The sequence below is a fragment of the Herpailurus yagouaroundi genome, unplaced genomic scaffold (assembly GCF_014898765.1).
Source record: "Herpailurus yagouaroundi ecotype Mexico unplaced genomic scaffold, PumYag 140, whole genome shotgun sequence".
In the NCBI taxonomy this organism is placed as follows: domain Eukaryota; kingdom Metazoa; phylum Chordata; class Mammalia; order Carnivora; family Felidae; genus Herpailurus; species Herpailurus yagouaroundi.
In genome coordinates, this window is record NW_024412395.1 from 47,894,063 (window position 1) to 47,917,153 (window position 23,091).

Genomic DNA, 23,091 nt, shown 5'->3' on the forward strand with positions numbered 1-23,091 from the left:
GGTTAATTTGCAATAATTTATTTAGAAGACAGAGATCAGATACTGTAAGTCATTATTTATACAGTGAGAAGCTTCAGTCAATCATTGCTTATAGAATAGGAACCATTTGTTCATTCAACAAAAATTACTGAGTACCTACTATGATACATGAGTTGCTCTAAGCATTAGGGATAAGAAGAGAACCACATTGGGAAAGCATTTCTTCCCCAAAGGAGCTAACCTTTCAAAGGGGAAGACAAAGAATCACAATGAATAAACAATGAATGTCAATTAATATATAATATTAATAGGTGCTATAGAGATGAAGAGTGCAGAGAAAGGAAAAAGGAGCATTGTAGTAGTTGCAGTTTTAAATACGGTAGCGGGGAAAGACCCAATTTCTGCATTCTTATTTGAGTAGACATAAATGAGGTGAGCCAGCAAAAGTTCCAGGTGGAAGGAAAAATAACTGCAAAAGCACTAAGATGGAAGGAATCTCGGCATATGGGAGATCTTCAGGAAGGTCAGTGCAGGTGGAGCAGTCTATAAATTGGGATAATGGAAACGGAAAGTAATAGGAGACAAGACTGATCATGGAGAAACTTGTAGGCTTTGATGGCAGAGAATGTAGCTTTTTACTCGGAGCGACATGAGATGCTTATTGGAGAGTTTCAAGAAGAAAAGAGACCTGGACTGACTTCTGTTTTACAGCAGTAACATGTATGTGGTTGCTACGTGGAGCTTAGAAGGAAGGTGTGCAGTGGCAGGGGCAGGGATCTGCACTGGAAATCCAACTGAGAATCTTCAGTAGCTTGGATCACAGTGGTAATGGTGAAGGTTATGGTAAGTCGTCTGTTTTGAATATATGATTTAAACATCAAGCCAACAGAATTTAAATATTTCAGGATGTCTATCCCATTAGTAGTGGGTTCATACGTGGTCATTAGAATAATCTAGGGGTGAAATATTGAACTTTAAAATTTTTAGGTTGAGAGGAAAAGGACAAATGTTAAGTATTACAAATGAAGAAATAGGGGATTTTGGTGACTAAAAATGTACAAAGAGAGGAAAAAGGTAGATATAAGTAAAGGAAAGAGTTAAGTGAGAGTAAGAGTAAAGAAGAAAAAACTTGAATAATAGTCTTTAAAATTTTTCTTTGCAATACGTACAATGACAACCATGAAGTCTAGCTTATACCAGCTATCAGTGAAATAGGCTTTAAAACCATATGCCATCCACTTTAGAAGCATTTCCAGAATGAAGATGTAAGTGAAGATCATGTCAGCATATTCTAATAAGATTTTAATAGTCTTTCTCTGATCGATATATATATCTTCAAAAGCCTGTGGGTAAAACATTTGAGGATTAGTGTACATGTAATTTTTTAAAAAATCTTTTGGCATAGAGAGGAATGAAATGCTATCTCTAGCAAACAGATCATGAGCAAAGTCATAGGTTGTAGTTTCATGGGCTGGTTCACTTGGTTTGGATTTATTCACATAATCCATAAGTAACATTTTCTGATCCTATGTCTATAGCAGACATCAGTAATTGGTCCCAGAATTTTTTATAGAGACTGAATTTGGCACCACAGTGATCCAGAATTCTTCTCATGAATCAGTTAATCAAACTTAATATAAGAGGCAAAACCTTTGCTCACATCTAACTGGTTCTTATCTCTAATTCCATGTAGCCAATTTGCAGATATGTGGCATTTACTAAGAGAGTAGAAATTCTTTTAAATATGTCTTCAGGAAAAATAAGGTAACAACAGAGATGGAGGCAAAGCATAAGAGACTCTTAAATATGGAGAACTGAGGGTTGCTGGAGGGGAGGTGGCGAGGATGGGCTAAATGGCTGATGGGCATTAAGGAGGGCACTTGCTGGGATGAGCACTGGTGTTATATGTAAGTGATGAGTCACTGGGTTCTACTCTTGAAACCAATACTACACTGTATGCTAATTAACTTGAATGTAAATAAATATATATTTTTTAATTATAAAATTGCTATAGAACATAAAAACACGCCAAATAATGTAAAGATATGCCATTTTGCCTAGATGGAAGACTCAATATTATAAAAATATTATGTCTGTATAAATTAATGTGTAATTTCAGTGTGGCCCCAATAAAACATCTAATAGATAATAAAATATCTAATAAATTGCTCTGCTGCAGAAATAATCAGGCAAACCAGTGGAAACACATGAATATGAAATAAAACTATAATCATTTCTCCAAAGCTTCTCAGATTAATAGGTCAACCTTTACTGTAGAGGATACAAAGTCTGATAATGTCACTGAAAGCAATTTCATAGTGTTTTTATCTCAGCACTGAAAAAAGGCAATAAAGTACCAACAAAGTCAGGAAGGCTTGTATTAAAGTGCATTCAAGGTCAAAAAGTAAACAAAGATCGGGGCACCTGGGTCGTTCAGTCAGTTAAGCATCAGACTTCACCTCATGTCATGATCTCACGGTTTGTGAGAAAATGTTACTTTTATTTAACATTAGATTTATAAGAATCACACCATTATTAACATAGGATTACTTTAATCCTTGTTTACTTTTTTAAATGTTTATTTATTTTTCAGAGAGAACAGAATGGGAAAGGGGGAGGGGCAGAAAGAGAGGGAAACACAGAATCTGAAGCAGATTCTAGGCTCTGAGCTGTCAATACAGAGCCTGACACAGGGCTCGAACTCATGAATTGTGAGAGCTCAGGTCATGATCTCACGGTCTGTGAGTTCAAGTTCCGCATCAGGCTCTCTGCTCTCAGTGCAGAGCCTGCTTCAGATCCTCTCCCCCCGCCCCTCTCTTGCCCCTCCCCAGCTCATTTACTCTCTTTCTCTCAAAATGCTTCATAAATGCAGGATGTCTGGGTGGCTCAGTTAGTTAAGTGTCCGATTTTGGCTCAGGTCATGATCTCACGGTTCGTGGGCTCGAGCCTGAGTCGGGCTCTGGGCTGACAGCTCAGAGCCTGGAGCGTGCTTCAGATTCTATGTCTCCCTCTCTCTTTTCCCCTCCCCCATTCGTGCTCTGTCTCTCTCACTCTCAAAAATGAATAAATATTAAAATATATGTATTTTTGATTCAAAGGTTATTAAAAGTATATAGTACTTCTCTTTCCTGATTGAATAGGCACCAAAGTACTAGCACAGCACAAAAGTATGTATGTGCATATTCTTAAACTTTGTCTCATACATGAAACTTTATTAAAATAAGAATTAGGTATCTCACATTCATGTTTCCCACTGTCATTCTTATATTTCAAAATTGTTTGATTTATTTAATACTGAATGAGGCATATACAGATTTTAAGAAACTGTAATGTATGTTTCCCAAAAGTAAAATCACAGAATATGAACTTTACTGCTATAATAAGTATCTGGGGAAAACTAATTTGGCATGGTGGCTTCAAGTAACAGACTTCAGATACATTTTTCCCCATAAAAGTCTCACGTACTTACCAGAGCACCTGTGCTGAGCAGAGTGACCAGGCCAATGAAACACTTAAAACAACCATTTTCCACTATCTTGCAGCAGGTTTTCCTTATGTTCTGCCAAATTCTTCCTTTCTTGGATTCACCACTAATTTGGCCAGGTGAAGATCTTCGTCTATAACCTGTCAAGATTGTAACTGCTAAGAAGAAAAATCTTGAAAATTCATGAAAAAGTAGACATCCTGAACTTTCCATCATAGTCCTTGGTGATTACTTATGGAATCTAACACATGTGATCTCTGACTTATGAACATTTGATTTTCACCCCTGATGCTGTGACCATTGCAGTCATTGAAGGGAAACAAAAAAAGTTAACGTGGGACAACACTAGAGGAAGAAATTGTGAAAGGCAGAGATGACTTAGAACATCCCCTAGCCTGGTGGAACAGAGTCTGAGAATAGAATTTATCCCCATCCTTCAAATCGCTCCTCTCCCCCACATACAATATCTTCTAAATATCACATTTTGGTATAAAGCCTGAAGATTCACATGGTATAATAAGCATTCTCATTTAAGTACATAGGTATTCAGGAACTGATAAGAAGTATAATATTAGTTACGTCAGTTAAATTGATGTCAGGTCTCAGGTGGTAGGAGAATGGTGATTTTGATTTTGACTTATTGAAGGAGCCCCCTGGATTACAGAGTACTTTGTGGGTAGGGGGCATATGCATGGATTGGACTCTACATTCCTGTCAAGAGAGTTAGTATAAAGAAATCCCAAGATAGAGAAGACTCTGCTTAACAGGGGAGAACATGAAGAAATAGAGGTGGGTGGAATTTAAAATCAACACATTTCATTTTAGAATTTTACCTACTGTCAATTCATACATTTTTGGTCAAAAAATATAGGAAATTTTTCCTCCTTTGCCTTGAATGATACAAGTTCTAGAAGTTGAGCTACTGAGAGCAGGTTCTTATTTTGAATACAGGAATTTGAACATTTAGCAGTTACCATGTTGATGGTTTCCAGTGATTTCAAATGCAGAGAACATATAAATATTTGTCAATCTTTCTAGGAAATTTGAATTACAAGTCATCAACAAATGTATGTTACATATCTAGTGAGTCAATCAGCTGACTGAAGCCTTATACATTTCTTAAGATTCATGTGGAATATAAAAATAAATCACCATTGCATGATATGTTTTCCTATGAAAGATATAGGATGTTTTCATGTGAGCATTTTGAATATTGACTTTATTCCAAGAGGCATAAAAATATACACACACACGCACACATGCACACACCCATGCATGGACACACATGCATCTACACTAATTTAATCTTTTTACCAATCCTGTGAGGTAAGTTTCATTATTATCCTCATTTTACATATTAAGAAATGAGCCCAGGGGCGCCTGGGTGGCTCAGTCAGTTGAGCGGCCGACTTCGGCTCAGGTCATGATCTCACGGTCCGTGAGTTCGAGCCCCGCGTTGGGCTCTGTGCTGACAGCTCAGAGCTTGGAGCCTGTTTCAGATTCTGTGTCTCCCTTTCTCTGACCCTCCCCTGTTCATGCTCTGTCTCTCTCTGTCTCAAAAATAAATAAACGTTAAAAAAAATTAAAAAAAAAAAAAGAAATGAGCCTGAAAGAGGGTAAGTAAAGGTAGTAAATGGTCACGTGACCTGGGATTTGAAGTCAGGCCTGTATGATTCCAGACCCAGTGCTCTTAACTACGGCATTAAACTTCTAGGAAATAGACCCTGCCCCTCTTTTCCAAATGTTGACTTTTCTATTGACTTTCCCTATAAGTTTCTATGAGGATTCCTTTGGGCACATGTGCATGTGCTTGTACACACATTATTTGTATGTGTGTGTTCCTTAGTTAAGTTAATAAACTCTCTAAAATTAAAATATATCTAATGGCATTAGTTATGTTGAGAAATTTAGTCTATTTTCAATATAATGATCAAAGGAACTTATTTTTCTCTTACCATTTTTAAGCTGCTTTGGCTTTTCACGTTCACAGACGGTTTCTTCTTCGGAGATAGCAATATCCACTGTGCTGCATTCAGACGAGCTAGATTGCTTTACCTTCTGAAAAGTAAAGTCCCACCAAAAAAGCTGTGATTCAACTTTCTCACTATGGTTCAGGCTTGTTTTATTTTCAGAAATAAGAAAAACTGTATACAAAAAGAACTTTATCAGGTTTAAAATACTGTTTAAGCTAATTTCATGATTTTCATTAAAAGGATACATGTCTCTGTGAGTTGAAGTTTTAAAAATTTAATTAAAAATTCATTTAAGCTAAAATAACTTTTAGATTAAAATTAACATTTAGTTCATAACACTATTCTCCTAAAAGGTGTATAGGTTATCTCCAGTATCCAAAAGGGTTTGAGTTCCAAAGCCCTCTTGAAGTTGTTTACAAGATTCCATATAAGCCATTTCAGCTAGATGAGCAGCATCAGAAGTAATTACTCCTTGATGCTAAAGATGGGTAGACAAGAGTGCATTTAGTTGGTATTGTAAAATCGAGTCCAGACATTCTCGTGTATGCCATCATAGGATGGGAATGATGTGAGGTTATCTTGAAGTGAAATGAAGAAATGGCACAAGGAATAAGAGTCAGGAATAGACCTGGCAAAGCGGTACCAGCCCTATGCAGACAATTTGCAAGGATTGACATTGCTTCTCACTCTGCTCTTGACTGAAGGTCAAGACTGGATACGATAAGGTAGCCATGGCTTTGTATAAGTGGTAATGATGCATGTGTGACATGCATGGCTTTTATTTGAAATGATTTTCTCAAAATGCTTTATTTTACTTTATTTCAAAATAAATATGCAACACATCATCCTTTAAAATGACCACTATTCTAAGTTAATAGTATACACAATTGTTTTCTAATTAAAAAAATAAGATAAATGTATTAAAACATTTGGGAAAAAACAGTCTTATTTCTTAAAAAATAAGGAAATGTCTAAGTAAAGTATATCAAAAGGAAAACTGTAAATATTTTGTCCTACCTCTTGGTCTTATGCACAATAAGTGTCAACAAAATATCATTAGGAAGCCTTATTTGCTTTAGATCTTACATAGTCAGTTGTCAATAAGACATTTGGCGCTCAACTAAAAATATATATCCATCAGGATATTACTCTTAAACAAATAACTTTTATTATTTCAGTTCTCATATTTTCATTATTTCTGATGAAATAAAGGCTATAGCAATATGAGAGTAAATAACAAATAAGTAAATATATAATTCTTAGGCATTCAATAATTGAAAATTATATAACTTATATTTATATGTTATTTTAGAATTTTTACATAAACTATTTGATGTGATTTTTCCAAACCTCTTTTAGTATGTATTATTCTAATTTTATAAATAAATCAATTGGGATTAAAAAGTATAAATAATTTTATTAGAAGATGACTTAATGGCATGAGAAAGTGACCCTGATACATTGCTACATTATGGAAAAAGTTATAAAACTTGATATAAAGTTTGACATTATTTTTCTAAAATTTATATAGTTATGTTGTAACTAAACAATGGCTGAAAGTTTAAATACAAAAGAAAGAAAAGAATGTATCTCAGAATTATCAGATCACATGTGATTTTTATATTTTATTCTTTGGCTTTTGGTAGATCAGCATCTTAAAGTACTCATGAGTTGCATAATCTGGAAAATGTCTAAAATATGTAACAAATGTACAGATAAGTGAATAAATCTATGAGTAGCTAATCAATCAGTAGGACTAAGTAATTAGGCAGCATACATTACAACTTCTGAAGCCTCAACATTTACAATCATATTTAGTGTCATCTTTCCTATACATTTTCATATCCGAGACTAATTAGATTGGCACGAAGTTTCCTGGAGCATTTCAACACAATGTGCTGTGATAAATAGCACTTTTACCCAGAAATAGATGGTAGTCAAAGTTATGAGTGAAGATATGCAAGTGTAGCTGCAGAACAGTCTTCCCTGTTTTCTAGAAATGGTATTAGTTAAAGGAAAACGAACCTCAAAATATTAGGCATGCTAAGGAGTGAAAATGTTTCTTTAACACAAAGAAAAAGGCCTTCAGTAGGAGCCAGAAGGATTTTGAGTAATTACAATTCAACTCCTATTAGGCCAATATGAGAAGTTACTGCAGAGCAGTTGCCAAGCTGGAAGAGGTCTGGGAGACAAGATGATGCCAGAGTCGTTTCTGCGGATCTGGAAAGAGACATTCTCTGCCCCTCCCCAGTGCCTGTGAGTGATCTGAGATGATTCCCTACTGAGGTACAACGCAAGAAGCCTGCAGAACAGATGTGATCTCTGTAGATGTAGCTTTCTATTAAATCATACCTCCTACCAAGACATGGTGCTTGCAAATGAAGACAGTAAGAATGTTTCCAGTAGGGTGTACATTTTAGAAGCTAAGTTAACAGCAATATCTACCCTTCTTTAAATGTGTTGGGTTATTTTGTTGTTTTTGCTGTTGCTTTTTTGTTTTGTTTTCTTTGTCCATGAGTTGATAAAGCTACACACTGTTCACAATTCAAACTGGTGGGTTTTCTTTATTCTTTTAGTCCAACTTAATTATATATGTTATAGTATATGCTGCACAAATAAAGTGATGAGAATCCTAGAATTTTAGCCAATAAGAAAGTATTTTAGCCATCCTGTAGTCCAATTTAACGTTTTAAAGATGATAACACCCAGGAGAGTTTAATGATTTCTCTAATAATACACATCGATTTTGAAAACTTAAGTTTCTTTGGTATGTTTTCATCACCCCACACTGCCTGCTTATAAATTTATAGACTTTTAAAATTATATTTTCTAATGTTTACTAAGTGTTTACTATAGACTGGGCACTGTTCTGTGCACCTTTGAGCTATTTTTCTTAGTCCTATCCTCCCTAAGAAATAGATACAATTTTATCTGCATTTATAGACCAAGGAAACTGAAGCTTACAATGGTTAATTAACTTCATCAGAAGCATAAAATCAGGAGCAAGGAGTGTAGAGCTAGGATCAAATGTGTACTCTAACTCTCCGCAACTTCAACACCCACTCACTTTCTTACCAAAATGCCATAAATCAACAGTAAGTAATCAGGATATTAAAACATCTTACCTCTTTGCTGCTCCCATCACCTGACTTGCTCTGAAACTCCTTATTATCCAGATTTTCTATATCAGATTCTCCTGAAGCAATTGGTACAGTTTCTGAGACACTAGGACTGGGTATAAGTGATTGACTCTCATTTTCAGTCATTGTGTTTTTCTCTGTGCCACTGCTTTTTTCCTTATCCTTGAAGAAATCTTGGGTATTGCTTAAATCGGAAAGGGTAGGGTCAGAAATATTCTCTCTAACATACACATTGTTTACATTGTCCATTGTCTCCTTTGAAATGTTTTGTTTTTTGCATGATATTTTAAGAAACATGTAGTTTATTCCTTTCTTAATCCTTGCCATTGCACTCTGGAGATTTTGTTCTTCACCATTCTCTTCATTTGTTGGAGCCTTGTATGAACTAAAGGAGCTCACCAATGCCAGAAACAGGTAAATTATCTAAATGAGGAAACAAATGAGGTTAAGTTTATGTTACTTTTTGTTTCCTTTTAAACAATAAAAAAAAATCTTGGAAAAAAAAAAAAGCTGACCTGAGATTTGAAAACAATTAGGAACCACAATGCCATTTAGGCTATTCAGTTCTTACTCCTATACAGTGGGTCAGATGCTGTGCTAAGGGTTTGTACAATATAGCCAGAACTCTTCTTAAGGTCACAACATTCTATGAAATATCATTTGATTTTATTTTAGACATGAAAAAGGCAAGGCTTACAGATGTCAGATATCCAAGGTCACACAGATCGAACTTAAGTTAGTTTTATTCCAAAGCTTTTTTTCCTTCACTGAGCCAGGCTGTCTCTCCCAAGGTAAGAAATGAATCGCTACTTCAGGTGGCTGACCTCACTTCAGCACTATCCCAGGAAGAGGTATAATGACATCTTCATGGGTTCTGCAAACCCACAAGGAATCTTGGGGAGAGAGTCCCAGTCCCGGTTCTGAAGCCTGTACCTAGTTTTCTTTGTGATATGCTAGTAGCAGGGTTTGGGTAGGTTAATTGATTCTCTGTGGTAATAAATTTGGTCAAATAAGAAAGAGATGAGTGATGGAGAATAATTCCTAATACTTAAGTTATTTGAACTCGAGGACAGTGTATATTTTGACCTTTACTATCACCGAGAAATATGATCAAGCTACGTTTAGTTTCCAGAGAATCATATTTTTATCTTGTTTGTAATTGTAGGGTATAGATAATATTTTTGGGTTTTAGTGTTAGGGAGTCAATACTGATCATCTCTTAAACTAATAATTTGAGCATTTTGTTTACTTATTATTGGAAGTCTTCTCCTCTCTTCAGATATTTAAACTGTTAAAGACTTAATTTACTTTATGTTTTACATATTATTTTTAAAGGGCAAAGTTTAAATGACATGAATTATGTTTAAAAATAATAAAAAATATATAAATAAATTTATATATTTATATAAAGCTTTATATATATTTATATATTTATATATCTATATATTTATATATATTTATATATAAAGCTTTATATATATAAATATATTTATATATAAATAAAGCTTACTTACAGATAGTATGAACAGGGGCTTTATGGCCCTTATAGGAACTACACTACTAGCATTTCTATCATTCTTAAAAGACAATGAGTTCAGGATATAAGAAGGCAACACCAAATATAATTTAAGGTAGTTGGTTGTTTCTTTTCCTTCATTTAGTTATTGGCACAGTGTGAAATAAGGAACAGGTGTTAGGTAAAAATTTCATGATTACGAGCTTCATATGAGCAGGAACCAAGTTTCTCTCAAGTAGACAACTAGCACAACACTAGGCACAAAATAAGTGATTAATATTTGTTGAAAAAATTAATTATAGAATGAGTAAAAAATAGATTTTGTGCCAGGATTTGGACAAGGAAAAATTTACTAAGAGCTTACAATCTAAGATTTCTTATATCTTAAACATATCCCCCCATACACCAAATGTAGATATACATATACAGTGAAAATGTTAAAAGGCTTGGGGTACCTGGGTGGCTCAGTTGGTTAAGCGTCTGACTTGGCTCAAGTCATGATCTCACTATTCCTGAGTTCAAGCCCTCCATTAGGCTCTGTGCTCAGGCCAGGCCTGGAGCCTGCTTCAGATTCTGTGTCTCCCTCTCTCTCTGCCCCTCCCCTGCTAACACTCTGTCTTTGTCAAAAATAAAGATTGAAAAACATTTGTTTTTTATTGTTAAAAGGCTGAAAATGAAGTTCAAAATTCTCTGGAATTAAGGTATAAAGAAAAATTTTATATAAACTTAGTGTGACTTTGTTCTAGTCACAGTATTTTATAAAGAGATTCAAAACACATATTTCTTATTTTTGTGTTAAAAGATAAAATGTGAAATAATGTATATAAAACAAAACATTCAAATGTCTCCCCTGAAATTTGCCCTCTCATTTACCTCAATGATGTCTATCTATTGGGTGACATTTGAAAAACTCATCAAAATAAAGTAATATGGAATAGAAAGGAAATTCAAGATTTACTTATGTAATTATTTTTCAAGTAATATTCAAGTATTTTCCAAGAATTTTTCAAGTACGAATAATTATTTGATTACTAATTTAAGAAATTCAACATGTATGAAGTTTCTATTTTAATACTATTCAAATTGTATCTTAACATATTTAATTGGGGAATATGTAAACATACATGGAATGACATAGATATTTATCACCAATGTCTTATTTTTAAAAAGCAACTGAATTTTCTATTTTCTATTTCTTTTCTTTTTATGTTTCTATATCCCTCATTGTTTGGTTTACGTAACCTTAGCTAGATCCCACAGTTCACTTAGTGGCAATTACTTAAATTGCAAGTGAAACATGTAGAATGTTTGCCTAACTGAAACTTCTAAATAATGTTTAATTAGCACAATTCTAAAGATGTGGGAGGTACTATTTTCTAGAGCTTAAAGAAAGTAAAACAAACATTTATAAATATTTATGAGTGCTGGCTGTTTTTATTTAACTTACAATAACTCTATATGGCATATATTATTATGTTCATTCTTCTATAAAAATATTACGAGGTTTAAAGAGGCAGGGTCATATACACAAAGGCATTTAATTAGTAAATAATAAAACTGGAGTTTGAACCCATGTTTGCTTGGATCTGAACTCTATTTTTTCTATAACTCAGCATTGCATGTAACTGTTTAAAAGCCATTTAAATACTTGCTTTTGTTTATGATCATGTTTTACGGTTCCACTGCAGGCTGAATCACCACTGGAATGTTTATTAGGCAAACAAGACAAAATTAAGTTTTTAAAATGGGGAGTACCTTCTTTTTATACAAATGCTGAGTTTTGGTGTGAAATTACAATGCTGTAATGTAATGAGTTGAAAGTATGGAGGGAGATCTATAGCCTTACAGATTCTCTCCTTACATTTTTTCCCCTTGTATTTAGTCTAGAGTTGTTATCATGGCGCTTCACACATGATGACTGTTGAGAAAAATGAAGCTTAAAAGATTCAGCAAACCAAGCAATATTATGACCAATCAATTGGAAATGGAGGTTCCTGTAGTTCCATTTCATTCTGAAATCCCTCTGCCCTTTGACATCAAGTTTCTGATCAGTAGGAATAAGAAAAATAAGAAACAAAGTGGAATTCAAAAACAAAGAAGCAGAAATGCAATTATACAATTGCCTCAGCATTTCTCCTTCTTTGCTTTTGAACTCTGTGTGTGTGTGTGCGTGTGCGTGCGTGCGTGCGTGTGTGTGTGTGTGTGTGTGTGTGTGTTTGTTGTTTATCTCAATAGCCATCAACCATAGCCTCTCCTATTCCCCTTTGGGAATAGAAACTTAATATTTCACGGGAAATCACCCTTATCTTATTATTAGTTGCATGATTTGTGTTTGGAATGATGCCAACTCCAGCTCCAAAAGAGGATTCTGAGTAGCTTATCATAATATATGTTAATATATTCCACACTCTGCACAATAAATAATAAATATATTTCACACTCTGGGCAATAGAGATTGGTTCACAAATGGACATGTGACTCAGAGCTAATGAGATAATAGGAGAGATTTGCTGTGACTTTTAGAAAAGAAACAGGAATTTCTCTTCTATTAGACTTGATGTGATATGAACACATGAAGCTTTAGACTGCAGCAGCAATCTTGATAAAATAGAGGCTACTACCAGCAAGGGCCACGCAGAAGACAGATCTGAGTTACACACAAGTCTGTCTCTAATGACCTTTTTTTTGAATGTATGTGTCACACCACAACTGAAGTGAAATCTATCTCTGACATTTTGAGTTATGCATGCTGATATATATGTTGAGTTTTGTTTTAGCCAGTTAAAATAGTGTTATGTCACTGAGAGTTGAAAGTGTACTAATTAGCTACAAAGGCCGAGGTCATTGAAATATTTTTACATGTTAGACCCTGTTCTAGGCTTTGATGATATAGAGAAAAGTCATGATCCTTCCTTTGTGGAGCTTACAGTTTAAAAAGGAAGGTAGACAAGTACATCAACAATTAAACAGAATGCCAGCAGTGATAAGTGGATGACAGAGGTTATGCCCAAGGTGAAACAGAAGCAGTGAGGGAGGTTATTGATAGATAAAATGGTATCTGACCAGTGATTTTTTTTCAGTCTTTTGTAAAATGTATTTGATTTCTATGACTTATGAATAAAGCAAATACTGAGTCCTTTTTTTCCTTGTAAGAACAATTTTCTTTTATAATCCATTCCCTTTGCTTAGAAGAAGTAAAAGCTACTTACTCAATTCATGTAACACCACTTCAATTACTGGGAATTTAAAAGTGATAGCTATCCCTCTTCACTAATGCACCATAGTTTTATAGGTCAGCGATTTTCAAACTTTACTGCATAATTTAATCAAATGAAAAATTGTAAAAGATCCTGATGACTGGCCTATGTCCACATACCAATAAAATCGGTATCTCTGGTAACGTATCCAAGACATTACTATATTTTTATTAGTTCCCCAGGTAATTCCAATGTGCAACCTAGTTTGACAACCAGTGTTACATTTAAGTGCTTCTTAAAATTTAATGTGCATACAAATCACCTGGGGATATTGTTAAACTGTAGATTCCCCATAGGTCTGAGATGGGATCCAACTATCTCCCACATGATGCCAATGCTACTTGAGTAGCAAGGTTATAAACCAGTGCTCTCCAACAGAAATATGATGCATGTCATATGCAACTTTCTAGTGGCCACATCAAAAGCACAAACAAAAACAGAAACTAATTTTACTAACATTTTATTTAACTAAATATATCAAAAATATTATCATTTTAAAATACATTCAGTATAAAAATTATTAATAAAATAACTTATGTTATTTTAGGGGGGTGAGACTTCAAAGCCAGTGGGTATTTTACCCTTGTAGCACATCTCTAATTGGGCCAATTGCATTGCAACTGATCAACAGCCACATGTGGCTAGAGGCTACCATATTGGACAACACAGTTATAGACCACTGGATCCCATAAATTCACATCATGGAAATACTAAACTACATTACACAAGTTGGTCAAGGAAAATTTAAAAGCATGGAATACTTACCAATAAGTTTCCAATTAAAATGACCATCATGTAAAAAGGAAGGCAACCGAATTGGCCTGCAACCTTAAGGCAATCCCATAAAGTCTCTATCCACTCTCCACAGAGAATTCGGAGCACATTCAGGAAGGAGTGGAAGAAGTCGTGCATGTGCCAGTGTGGGAGTTGACAGTCTTTGTCTATGTTGCAGACACATTCTTTGTAACTCCTACCGAACAGTTTCAGGCCAACCACAGCAGAAAAGAACATGAATGTGAACAACAACAGCACCAAGCTTTTCAGGGCCACCAATGAGTTACTCAGAATCAACATCAGAATCCTAAATGTTGGCCAGTATTTTCCCAGCTTGAAAATTCTCAACTAATACAGTAATGCAAGAAACAACAAAAATAAAAAACAAACAAAAAGAAAACCCTGGTCACTATTTATTATGATGTACATTTTATCAGCATCATACACATACACATATATAGTCTTTAATGTAATATTCAGTTTTGAGCACTATTAATACTAGCCATTGTTACACAATTCTTAATATGTGACACATATTCTGTATTTTTTACACTAAACCAATACATATCTCCTTCTATTGGTCTGCCAATTTCCATTCAATACTATGCTGTTATAATTACTCTAGTTTTATGTTTTAATATCTGGTAGGATAACTGCCCATTCTTTGTTTTGCTTTTCACAGTACACTGGAAATTCTCCCACATTCTGACATATAGATGATATTGAAAAAGTCTGTCAGGTCCCATTGAATTCCATTGAAGTTTCTCTTATGTATTTTATTTTAAAGTAACATATCAAAAACCAAACACAGCATTCTAGGTTTAGTCTGAATAGTTCTCTTCTTTTCACTAGATTTTTTGTTTCTGTTGAAATGGACAAGATTACCTTAACAGTTTTGGCCACCATATTACGGTGAGCTTAGTCATCTAAAACCCAAATATCACTGGGGCACCTGGGTGGCTCGGTAGGTTAAGCCTCCAACTTTGGCTCAGGTCACGATCTCAAGGTTCATGGGTTTGAGCCCTGCATCGGGCTCTGTGCTAACAGCTCAGAGCCTGGAGCCTGCTTCAGATTCTGTGTCTCCCTCTCTCTCTGCCTCTCTCCTATTTGTACTCTCTCTTTCTCTCAAAAATAAATAAACATTAAAAAAATTTAAACCCAAATATCATTTTTATATATGCTATACCTTCCCCAACTTTTTCCAGTACATAGTTCACTTCATGGACTCAAGAGTAGGACTTCACATTTATCTATGTAAGACTGAATCATTTATATCCAGCCCATGTTAGACTTTCAGATACTTTGATACTATCTTTTATCATATTTTTTATTTCCCAGTCTTGTTTTATCCATGAATTTGAGAGCTACATCTTTTACATGTTTCTCTTACTCATTAGAAAAGTCTATGGATGAGGACTTAAGACAGGGTTCTGAAGAATTATTTGGATAAGATCAAGTCTATTTAGTTGTTCTTTATTCCTGCTACATCTCTTCAACTTCTTACTAGAATGTGACAATATATTACTTATCAAGTACTTAACGTTTCCATACATACTCTTCTAATAACATTTTCCTTGCCTAGTTTTCTGATTCTTATTACCACCATACATTACAGGCATACATATACCGATTCTGACTTAATTTTTGTAATAACATTCTGCTGGCTTGACTGGTCTTTTATAAAGTTTTCTACTCTACATTTAGAAATACTCACCTGATTGCAGTTCCTTAGTCATACATTGGCATTCATCTCCTGGGACTCCACATTTTCCTGCTCCTCACAACTGACCAGTAACCCTGGCCCTGATTCCTAAAACTATACCTCAAATTTGCTACCAAACAGCTTACTTACTTCGATGCTTCAGTGAAATAACAGCATTGGAAACTTCTTACTCTTCCTGGGGCACTTCCTAAGCTCTTTATATATGAATCAATTCATTTATTACTACAAATGCCCCCATAGGATAGGTATTACTATTCTTCCCATGTTGTGTCTGAGGAGACTGAGAGAAATTTTCATAAAATAAAATTTAGATATTGGATTCTACTTACCACTCTGAATATTTTTAAAAAAGCCATTCCAGAAACATTGGCTAGATAAAGTTCTGCTAAACCATGGAACACAATCAGGCTATCAAAAATGTTCCAACCTACTTGAAAATACCCATATGGATGCATTGCAATTATTTTCAAAATCATTTCTGCTGTGAAAATTCCAATAAAAATCTAAACAAAAACAAAACACATGGATGAGGATATGATTCCAATAACACCATCAGAACCCACATATACAGAAACTGTGAGTTTCCACTGCCACAGTCTTCACAGTTGTTCTATCAAGATCTGATTAGTATTGGAGTCTGTATTTTAAAGACAGACTCTGGGGCACCTGGGTGGCTGTGTCAGTTAAGCATCTGACTCCCGGTTTTGGCTCAGGTCATGATCTCATGGTTCACGGGAGCAAGCTCCACATTGGGCTTTGCACTGACAGCGCAGAGTCTGCTTGAGATTCTCTCTCTCTCTTTCTCTGCCCCTCCCCTGCTTGGGCTCTCTCTCTCTTCCAAATAAATAAACTTTAAAAAAAAATAAGGATAGACTCCAACATTTCACTTAACAGTCTAATGTCAAACACTGCCTACAAAATCTTCAATTATTTAATAAAAGCTATCCTGAAAGACAAAAGAGAATATTTAAAGATGAAAATATTTTTATTTTGAACAGTTTCTTTTGGGATATGGAGTACATATTAAGATATTTAACTTTTTGAACCATAAAAGTGTCTAAGTGAAAAAAAAATAGTAAACCTCTGAAAACTGTCTCTTGAAAACTATACTAGCAGAAATAACTAAATTTCTATAGTGTTGGTACCAAGTAAATGTATAATTAAAGTGGGTAGCAGTTTGGCCATTTATACTAGTACTAAGCAACAAACAACAACCATAAAAGAAAAGAAAATTAAACACTACATATTTCCTTGAATGTGACTTGTTTTTAAACTCACAGAAATCTGTTTTGCTTTATGCATTGTATGAGGGAAAAAAAAGGACGAGTGACTCTCAACATTACCTTACCAAAAGAATAACTTCCCATCTGAGGCAAAGGCAGGTAGCTAAAGCAGACAAGGCAGGTACAGTTGTAGTCAGGATTCAGAATTTAGGTGTCAGTGAGGAATCTGTATTTGTTATTGCACCTTTGTCCTGCTCTGAGCTGTGGAGCTATGGTACCAAGGGAGGATATATTTGGGATGGGAGAGGAAATAAATAATTTCCATTTAACCTAACTGCCAAGTAACTGACTGAAATCTCAAACTTAAATAGCAGAATTTTAAACCTTAGCTATAAACCTTTCAATGATAATAACACTTACAAATCAGGGCTAGAGGTGGTGGGTTGTGGATGAAGGTCATACTTCATTAGTATGCATATAATGCATTTGCAACATATTGGAGTTACAAAATAAAATAATGAGGATTATGATGACTAAAGAAAAGTTGAAACTGCAAATGAAAATAATATACAAGAGCATTACCAGGTTTCCAATGCTGAGAACACTGGTGGTTTCTTCACTCATTGGATAACATTCCAAGGCCAAAAAACACACATTTAGAATTATGCATATGGTAAGGACAAGATCAGTAAATGGGTCCATTATAATCATGTGGATAAACTCTTTCAATTTTAACCAACAGGGAGAACAATTCCAGATCAATAAAGTTTTAGCAAATCTATACAAACACAATGGGCGTCTCTTCCTGGATTTTTTAAGTTCTGAAATAAAGAATAAAAAAGTTAAACTTTAGCAAATTGTTGTTTTAGTTCTAGCTAATAAAATATTTTGACTTTCGCATGCAAAGAGATGTTTAAAATTAGACCTTTGATTTGGAATTAGCAAATAGAAATATTTTGTACTAATATAAATCAGAGCAAAGTCAGTTGCCACTATTTTGTTAATGCTTGCTGAGTTAGACAAATGAAAACGAGACACACTGTGTATTAGAAGCAAAACCTAGGAGTTTCTCTCAAGAAAAAAAAACATGGAATACAGTTGAGAGTATTATGATTTATAATTTCTAGATTTATAATGCTTTATAAAATAATGCCTTTTAATATTGTCCATGATAATGAGTTACTGCTTATGTATTAAAAAAGCAGAGACAATGCAAAAAAGGATCTTAATATATTATTGTTATATAATCCAACTTCTATTTGTAGTTGTAAGTTAATACTTCCACTTTGTTTTCAATGTTAAAGAAAATTTCTTACTACTCTTTGGTGACCCGTTCCAATGTTTAAAATACCATGCTTACGGAATTGCTCACTTTAATATTCTTATGTGATTCCTTAACTTTTTCTTATCCTAAAATTCTGAAGAAATTGCAGGATTTACTTAAAGTGAATCTTATGAATATACCTTTCAGAGTAACTAAGTATTTTTTACTTTACCTTCTTCATGTCTCACAGTAGCAGTAGAATCATCCAACATATTAAAAGAAGTGATCATAGAAGTTGGTGATCTTTTCTTCATTTCTATTTGTGTGGTCTTGGTCTAAAAAGAAATTAGATGAGTCTAATGCTGGCTTCTCCCTGCTGTAGATACAAGGCTATAACTATAAGAAGGTTTATAACCTTCTTTAAAACATTGGTTCTTACCTCCAGAAATCTTTTTGGGTTCCATTATTTGCTACTCTTCACACTATAGGCAGTATTAAACTGGCTTAGGATTATTTGGATAACAAATGTATATAACTTGCAACTCAACAAAATCATTTTATACTATAAAGTCAACTATAAAAGGAGGAAATCAGATTATATTACTTGTATTACCCATATTTGACAAACCATTAAGCATGTACTTTATAGGGTTATTGCAAAATATCTGGTTGGCAAACATGCTGAGACAGTATTTCTCTAACACCTTACATTTTTCTTTAAGGGTATTTTAAAACTTTATAAACTCTCTTGATAAAATCAAAATTATTTGGTTTTGTGATAATGAAATAATCTTGAGTAGTAGCATGTAAAATAGTTGTTTTGGCCAGATCATACATGATGATTCCATAAAGGAATCACTTCTTTCTGTCTCTCATGTCTCTTGAGTAATGGCTTTAAGATACTCTGTTTTGCTGATGTGGTTATGCAGCGTTCAAAAGAAGCCTTGCATTGGAAATACACTCCTGGGCAGGGGCCGGGGTGGGGGGGGGGGGCGCTGAGAGGTTCAGTCAGTAAAGCATCCAGCTTCGGTTCAGATCATGAACTCACAGCTTGTGAGTTTAAGCCCTGCCCTGGGCTCTGTGCTGACAGCTCAGAGCCTGGAGACAGCTTTGAATTGGCTCCCTCTCTCTCTGCCCCTCCCCCACTTGCACTTGCTAGTGCATGCGCTCTCTCTCTTACTCTCTCTGTCTCTCTCTCAAAAATAAACATTAGAATTTTTTTTTAAACTGAAAAAAAGGAAATACACTCCTAGGGCTTGATGTAGATGTTACAAGTTCATAGTTATCACAAATAGAACCCCAGATGTTTCTAATGACCGTGTATAAAATTTATATTTAATTTAAACTCTAAGAAACTGACAATAGGTAGGTAATATTACACTACAGAGTTCCCAACAGTTTTTACATTTAGCAACATAAGAATGATAATATTGTATGTTTGTTAACTTGGTGAATAGGTGTGGCTAAATAGGTGAAATACATAGTAAATAAATTTGAACAGGCAAGCCCACTCTGGCACAGAGGTAACTGGCATGGGGCTGCAGCTGTTACTAACACTGCAGGAAACAGTGTTCAATTTCTGCTGTGGTCTATATGAATCGGCACCACAGATATCAAGGGAATCATCATATTCATCTCATTCAGTATCAGTCAAGATTCCTCTAATTTCATAAATACTAGAATCAGAGGAGGTGAAAACCAACTCGACTTCATACTGATTCTATCAGGAAAATGACAGATTCTGCAGGTCTACAGATCCATGTGCCCTCACTATTTGTTTTAATTGAAAAAAGTAAGCTAAGAGCCCAGAATGTGATGTTAATTTATTTACTTAAACTATACTTACTCCAGAAAGTATTTTTGACCCACTTACAGGATTCTATAAAATATAAGTTGTAACATAGGCAATTTCAAATTTTCATGAGTCAAAAAACCAGTAGAGGCATAATTGTTCTGTGATTATGGTCTAAGAGGGATCTCCCAGGTATATCTTCATAAAGATGATATTTTGTAATATAGTGAATAATACCTTCCACTGTTATTAATATAGAGGAATTGCTTCTCATAAAGATGTTTCTGATAATGACAATGTCTGATGGAATCACCCCAAGAAGTAATTCAGTAAAGATAATCATCTGTGTGGGGTGGATAGAGTGAGTACAGTAATAATGTTATTGCAATATAGTCAATGTTAAATTTTCTACTTATTTGGCTTGGACTGTGGATATATTTAAAATTTTAAAAAATTGTTTTAAGTTTATTTCTTTATTTTGGGAGAGACAGAGAGAGCACATGCAGGGGAGGGGCAAAGAAAGAGAGGGAGAGAGAGAATTCCAAGTAGACTCCATGCTGCTGACAGAGCCAGACACGGGGCTCAAACTCACGAAACTGTGAGATCATGACCTGAGCCAAAATGAAGAGTCAGATGCTCAACCAAATGAACAACCCAGGCACCCCTAACTGTGGATATATTTTAGAATATAAAACAAATAAACCACACCAGTCTAGTAATTTAGTTCAATGGAACTTCTTAAAAAATATTGAATGAATGCCAACAACTAAGGATATGGCCATTTTATAATGCAAAGTGAGAAGATCATGACTCAGTAATCTCCTTTTTGGAAGTTTAAGAGCTAATAAAGGCAGATCCAAAGTTAAAATTAGACTGCAAAAAGGGGCTAGAATTCTTCTTGTCACAGCTGGTTTAAATTTCCTCTGGAGAGTAGGTATGACTAAGGAAGAATCCAGTCATATTTCTAGCATTTAGCAATGAATAGCTGCAGTATTCATCTTGGGATCACACTTGCTCTCTCTACTGTAGCCACACTGACCTTTTTAATCTTGACTTAGTCTGTTCCCTCCCCCATGTAGCATGGACTCATTCTTCAGATCTCAGTTCAAATGTTGGTTTCCCATTAGAAACCTTTCCTCTGGGTGCCTGGGTGGCTCAGTCCATTAAGCATCCAACTTCAGCTCAGGTCATGATCTCAAGGTTCGTGGGTTCAAGTCCCACTTTGGGCTCTGTGCTGACAGCTCAGAGCCTGGAGCCTGCTTCGGATTCTGTGTTTCCCCCTCTCTCTGCCCCTCCCCAGATCGTGTTCTCTCTCTCTCTCTCTCAAAATAAATAAACATTAAAAAAAAAAAAAAAAGAAACATTTTCTTACCAGGGAAATCCTTTATTATAGGCTCTCAAAGCATCACATTTCTCACTTTTAAAGCACTCTCCACAGTTTAATTTATTTTTATTTTATTTTTTTAGTAGTGAATAATACCAGGTAGTGAATCGCCAGGTACCCAATATCCAGGCTTAACAATTAATATCATTATATTCCTCACTTCTCACATATTACTTACCCTGCTTTATTTAAAATATTTCAGGAAAAATATGTCAGACATCATATAATTCTCAGAATAACCTTTTTAAAAAACATAATTGTAATATTAGGATCGCAATCAGAAAATTAGTAATTCCCTTAATATTATCCAATACCCAGACCATGCTCAATTTTCTTTCATTGCTCAGAAACATTCTATTGTACTTGATTTGTTCCAATCAAAATACAAAAAGATTTACATACTGTATTTAGTTCACAGGTTTATTGATTATCTCATGCCTTTATTTTTTCTAATCTGATTTATTTGTTGACAATAATGGATCACTTATAACTATAGAATTTCCACATTCTTGATTTGGCAGATTGTGTCCTTTCAGTGTAATTTAATGTGTTCTTCTCTCTCCTCTAGTCTCTAGAAGAAGATGGTTAGATCTAGAGGCTTACTAGACTTAGCTCAGGTTATGGCAAGAATATATTTTATGTGGTGTTTTATGTCTCCTGTTTCATAACATCAGGAAACACATAATGTCTAGTGGTGCTAGAGGTACAATTTTGTGTTTAGGATAATTTTACAGTCTATCTCCCCATTAGACCATTAGCTTCATGAAGATAGACACTATGTTTGTATTTATTAACATTTTAAAATATCCAATGTTTAGTACAATGCTTAGCATATAGTAGATTGTCAATAATGTTTTATTTAATTAGAAGAGTTATAAGGATGCCATTTTAGATGGGCAAATATATTTGAAAATATTTATATTCCTACAGTTGTATATATCTGATTCTCTTCTGGAGAAGAGATTGCCAGTGACTGTCAATTCTTAAGAAAGTTTCAGCTGCAAACTGGGTAATTGTTGGAATAATATAGTTTCAGCATTGAGCCCCCAGAAAAATAAAGTGGTGAAGAAAGAAGTCAAGTTTGGAGAAATCAGGTACAAATAAATACAGGTCAAATTTTATAACTGGAACTCCTCAATAAAGATCACATTTGAGGATTCATGAAGATGCTTATCACATGTGTGGAACACAGTTGACACTCCACAACATTATATACTATTATTATTATCACCATCATAATCATTATTATTTTAATTATCCCTAAAAGGGGGTATAGTCAAAGACTTAAGAATTTTATGTTGGTGGAGTATTCTACGGTGGAGTATTCTATTCTGCTGTACCTTCTTGTGTTTGTCTTCTTGTATTTTTTCCCCCAATTACTTAGTATATTCTAAGCCATGCCAAGTGTTTTACAAAAATTTATTTCATTTGAATCTCACAATAACCTATGAGACAGATACTGAAATTATAAACATCTTACAGATAAAGAAGTTCAGAAAGGTTAAGAGACTTGGCAAACATCATACATCTATTAGGTGGCTAAAATAGACTGGAATCTATATCTATTTGACTGAAAAACTGT

General features: G+C 34.5%; 1 protein-coding gene across 5 annotated transcripts in view; it reads right to left on the reverse strand.

Annotated features, from left to right (window-relative positions):
- The window catches only part of SCN7A (sodium voltage-gated channel alpha subunit 7), a 78,779-nt gene that overhangs the window by 15,071 nt on the left and 40,617 nt on the right, over positions 1 to 23,091 (reverse strand). For all 5 annotated transcript variants that reach the window (XM_040475271.1, XM_040475274.1, XM_040475273.1 and 2 more), the window contains exons 11-18: positions 18,566 to 18,668; positions 17,652 to 17,890; positions 16,176 to 16,349; positions 14,115 to 14,471; positions 8,562 to 8,999; positions 5,419 to 5,521; positions 3,449 to 3,603; positions 1,149 to 1,322 (exon numbers count right to left, since the gene is read on the reverse strand). In XM_040475271.1, the coding sequence (XP_040331205.1) occupies positions 1,149 to 1,322; positions 3,449 to 3,603; positions 5,419 to 5,521; positions 8,562 to 8,999; positions 14,115 to 14,471; positions 16,176 to 16,349; positions 17,652 to 17,890; positions 18,566 to 18,668 (1,743 nt within the window). The remainder of the gene's footprint in view (positions 1 to 1,148; positions 1,323 to 3,448; positions 3,604 to 5,418; positions 5,522 to 8,561; positions 9,000 to 14,114; positions 14,472 to 16,175; positions 16,350 to 17,651; positions 17,891 to 18,565; positions 18,669 to 23,091) is intronic.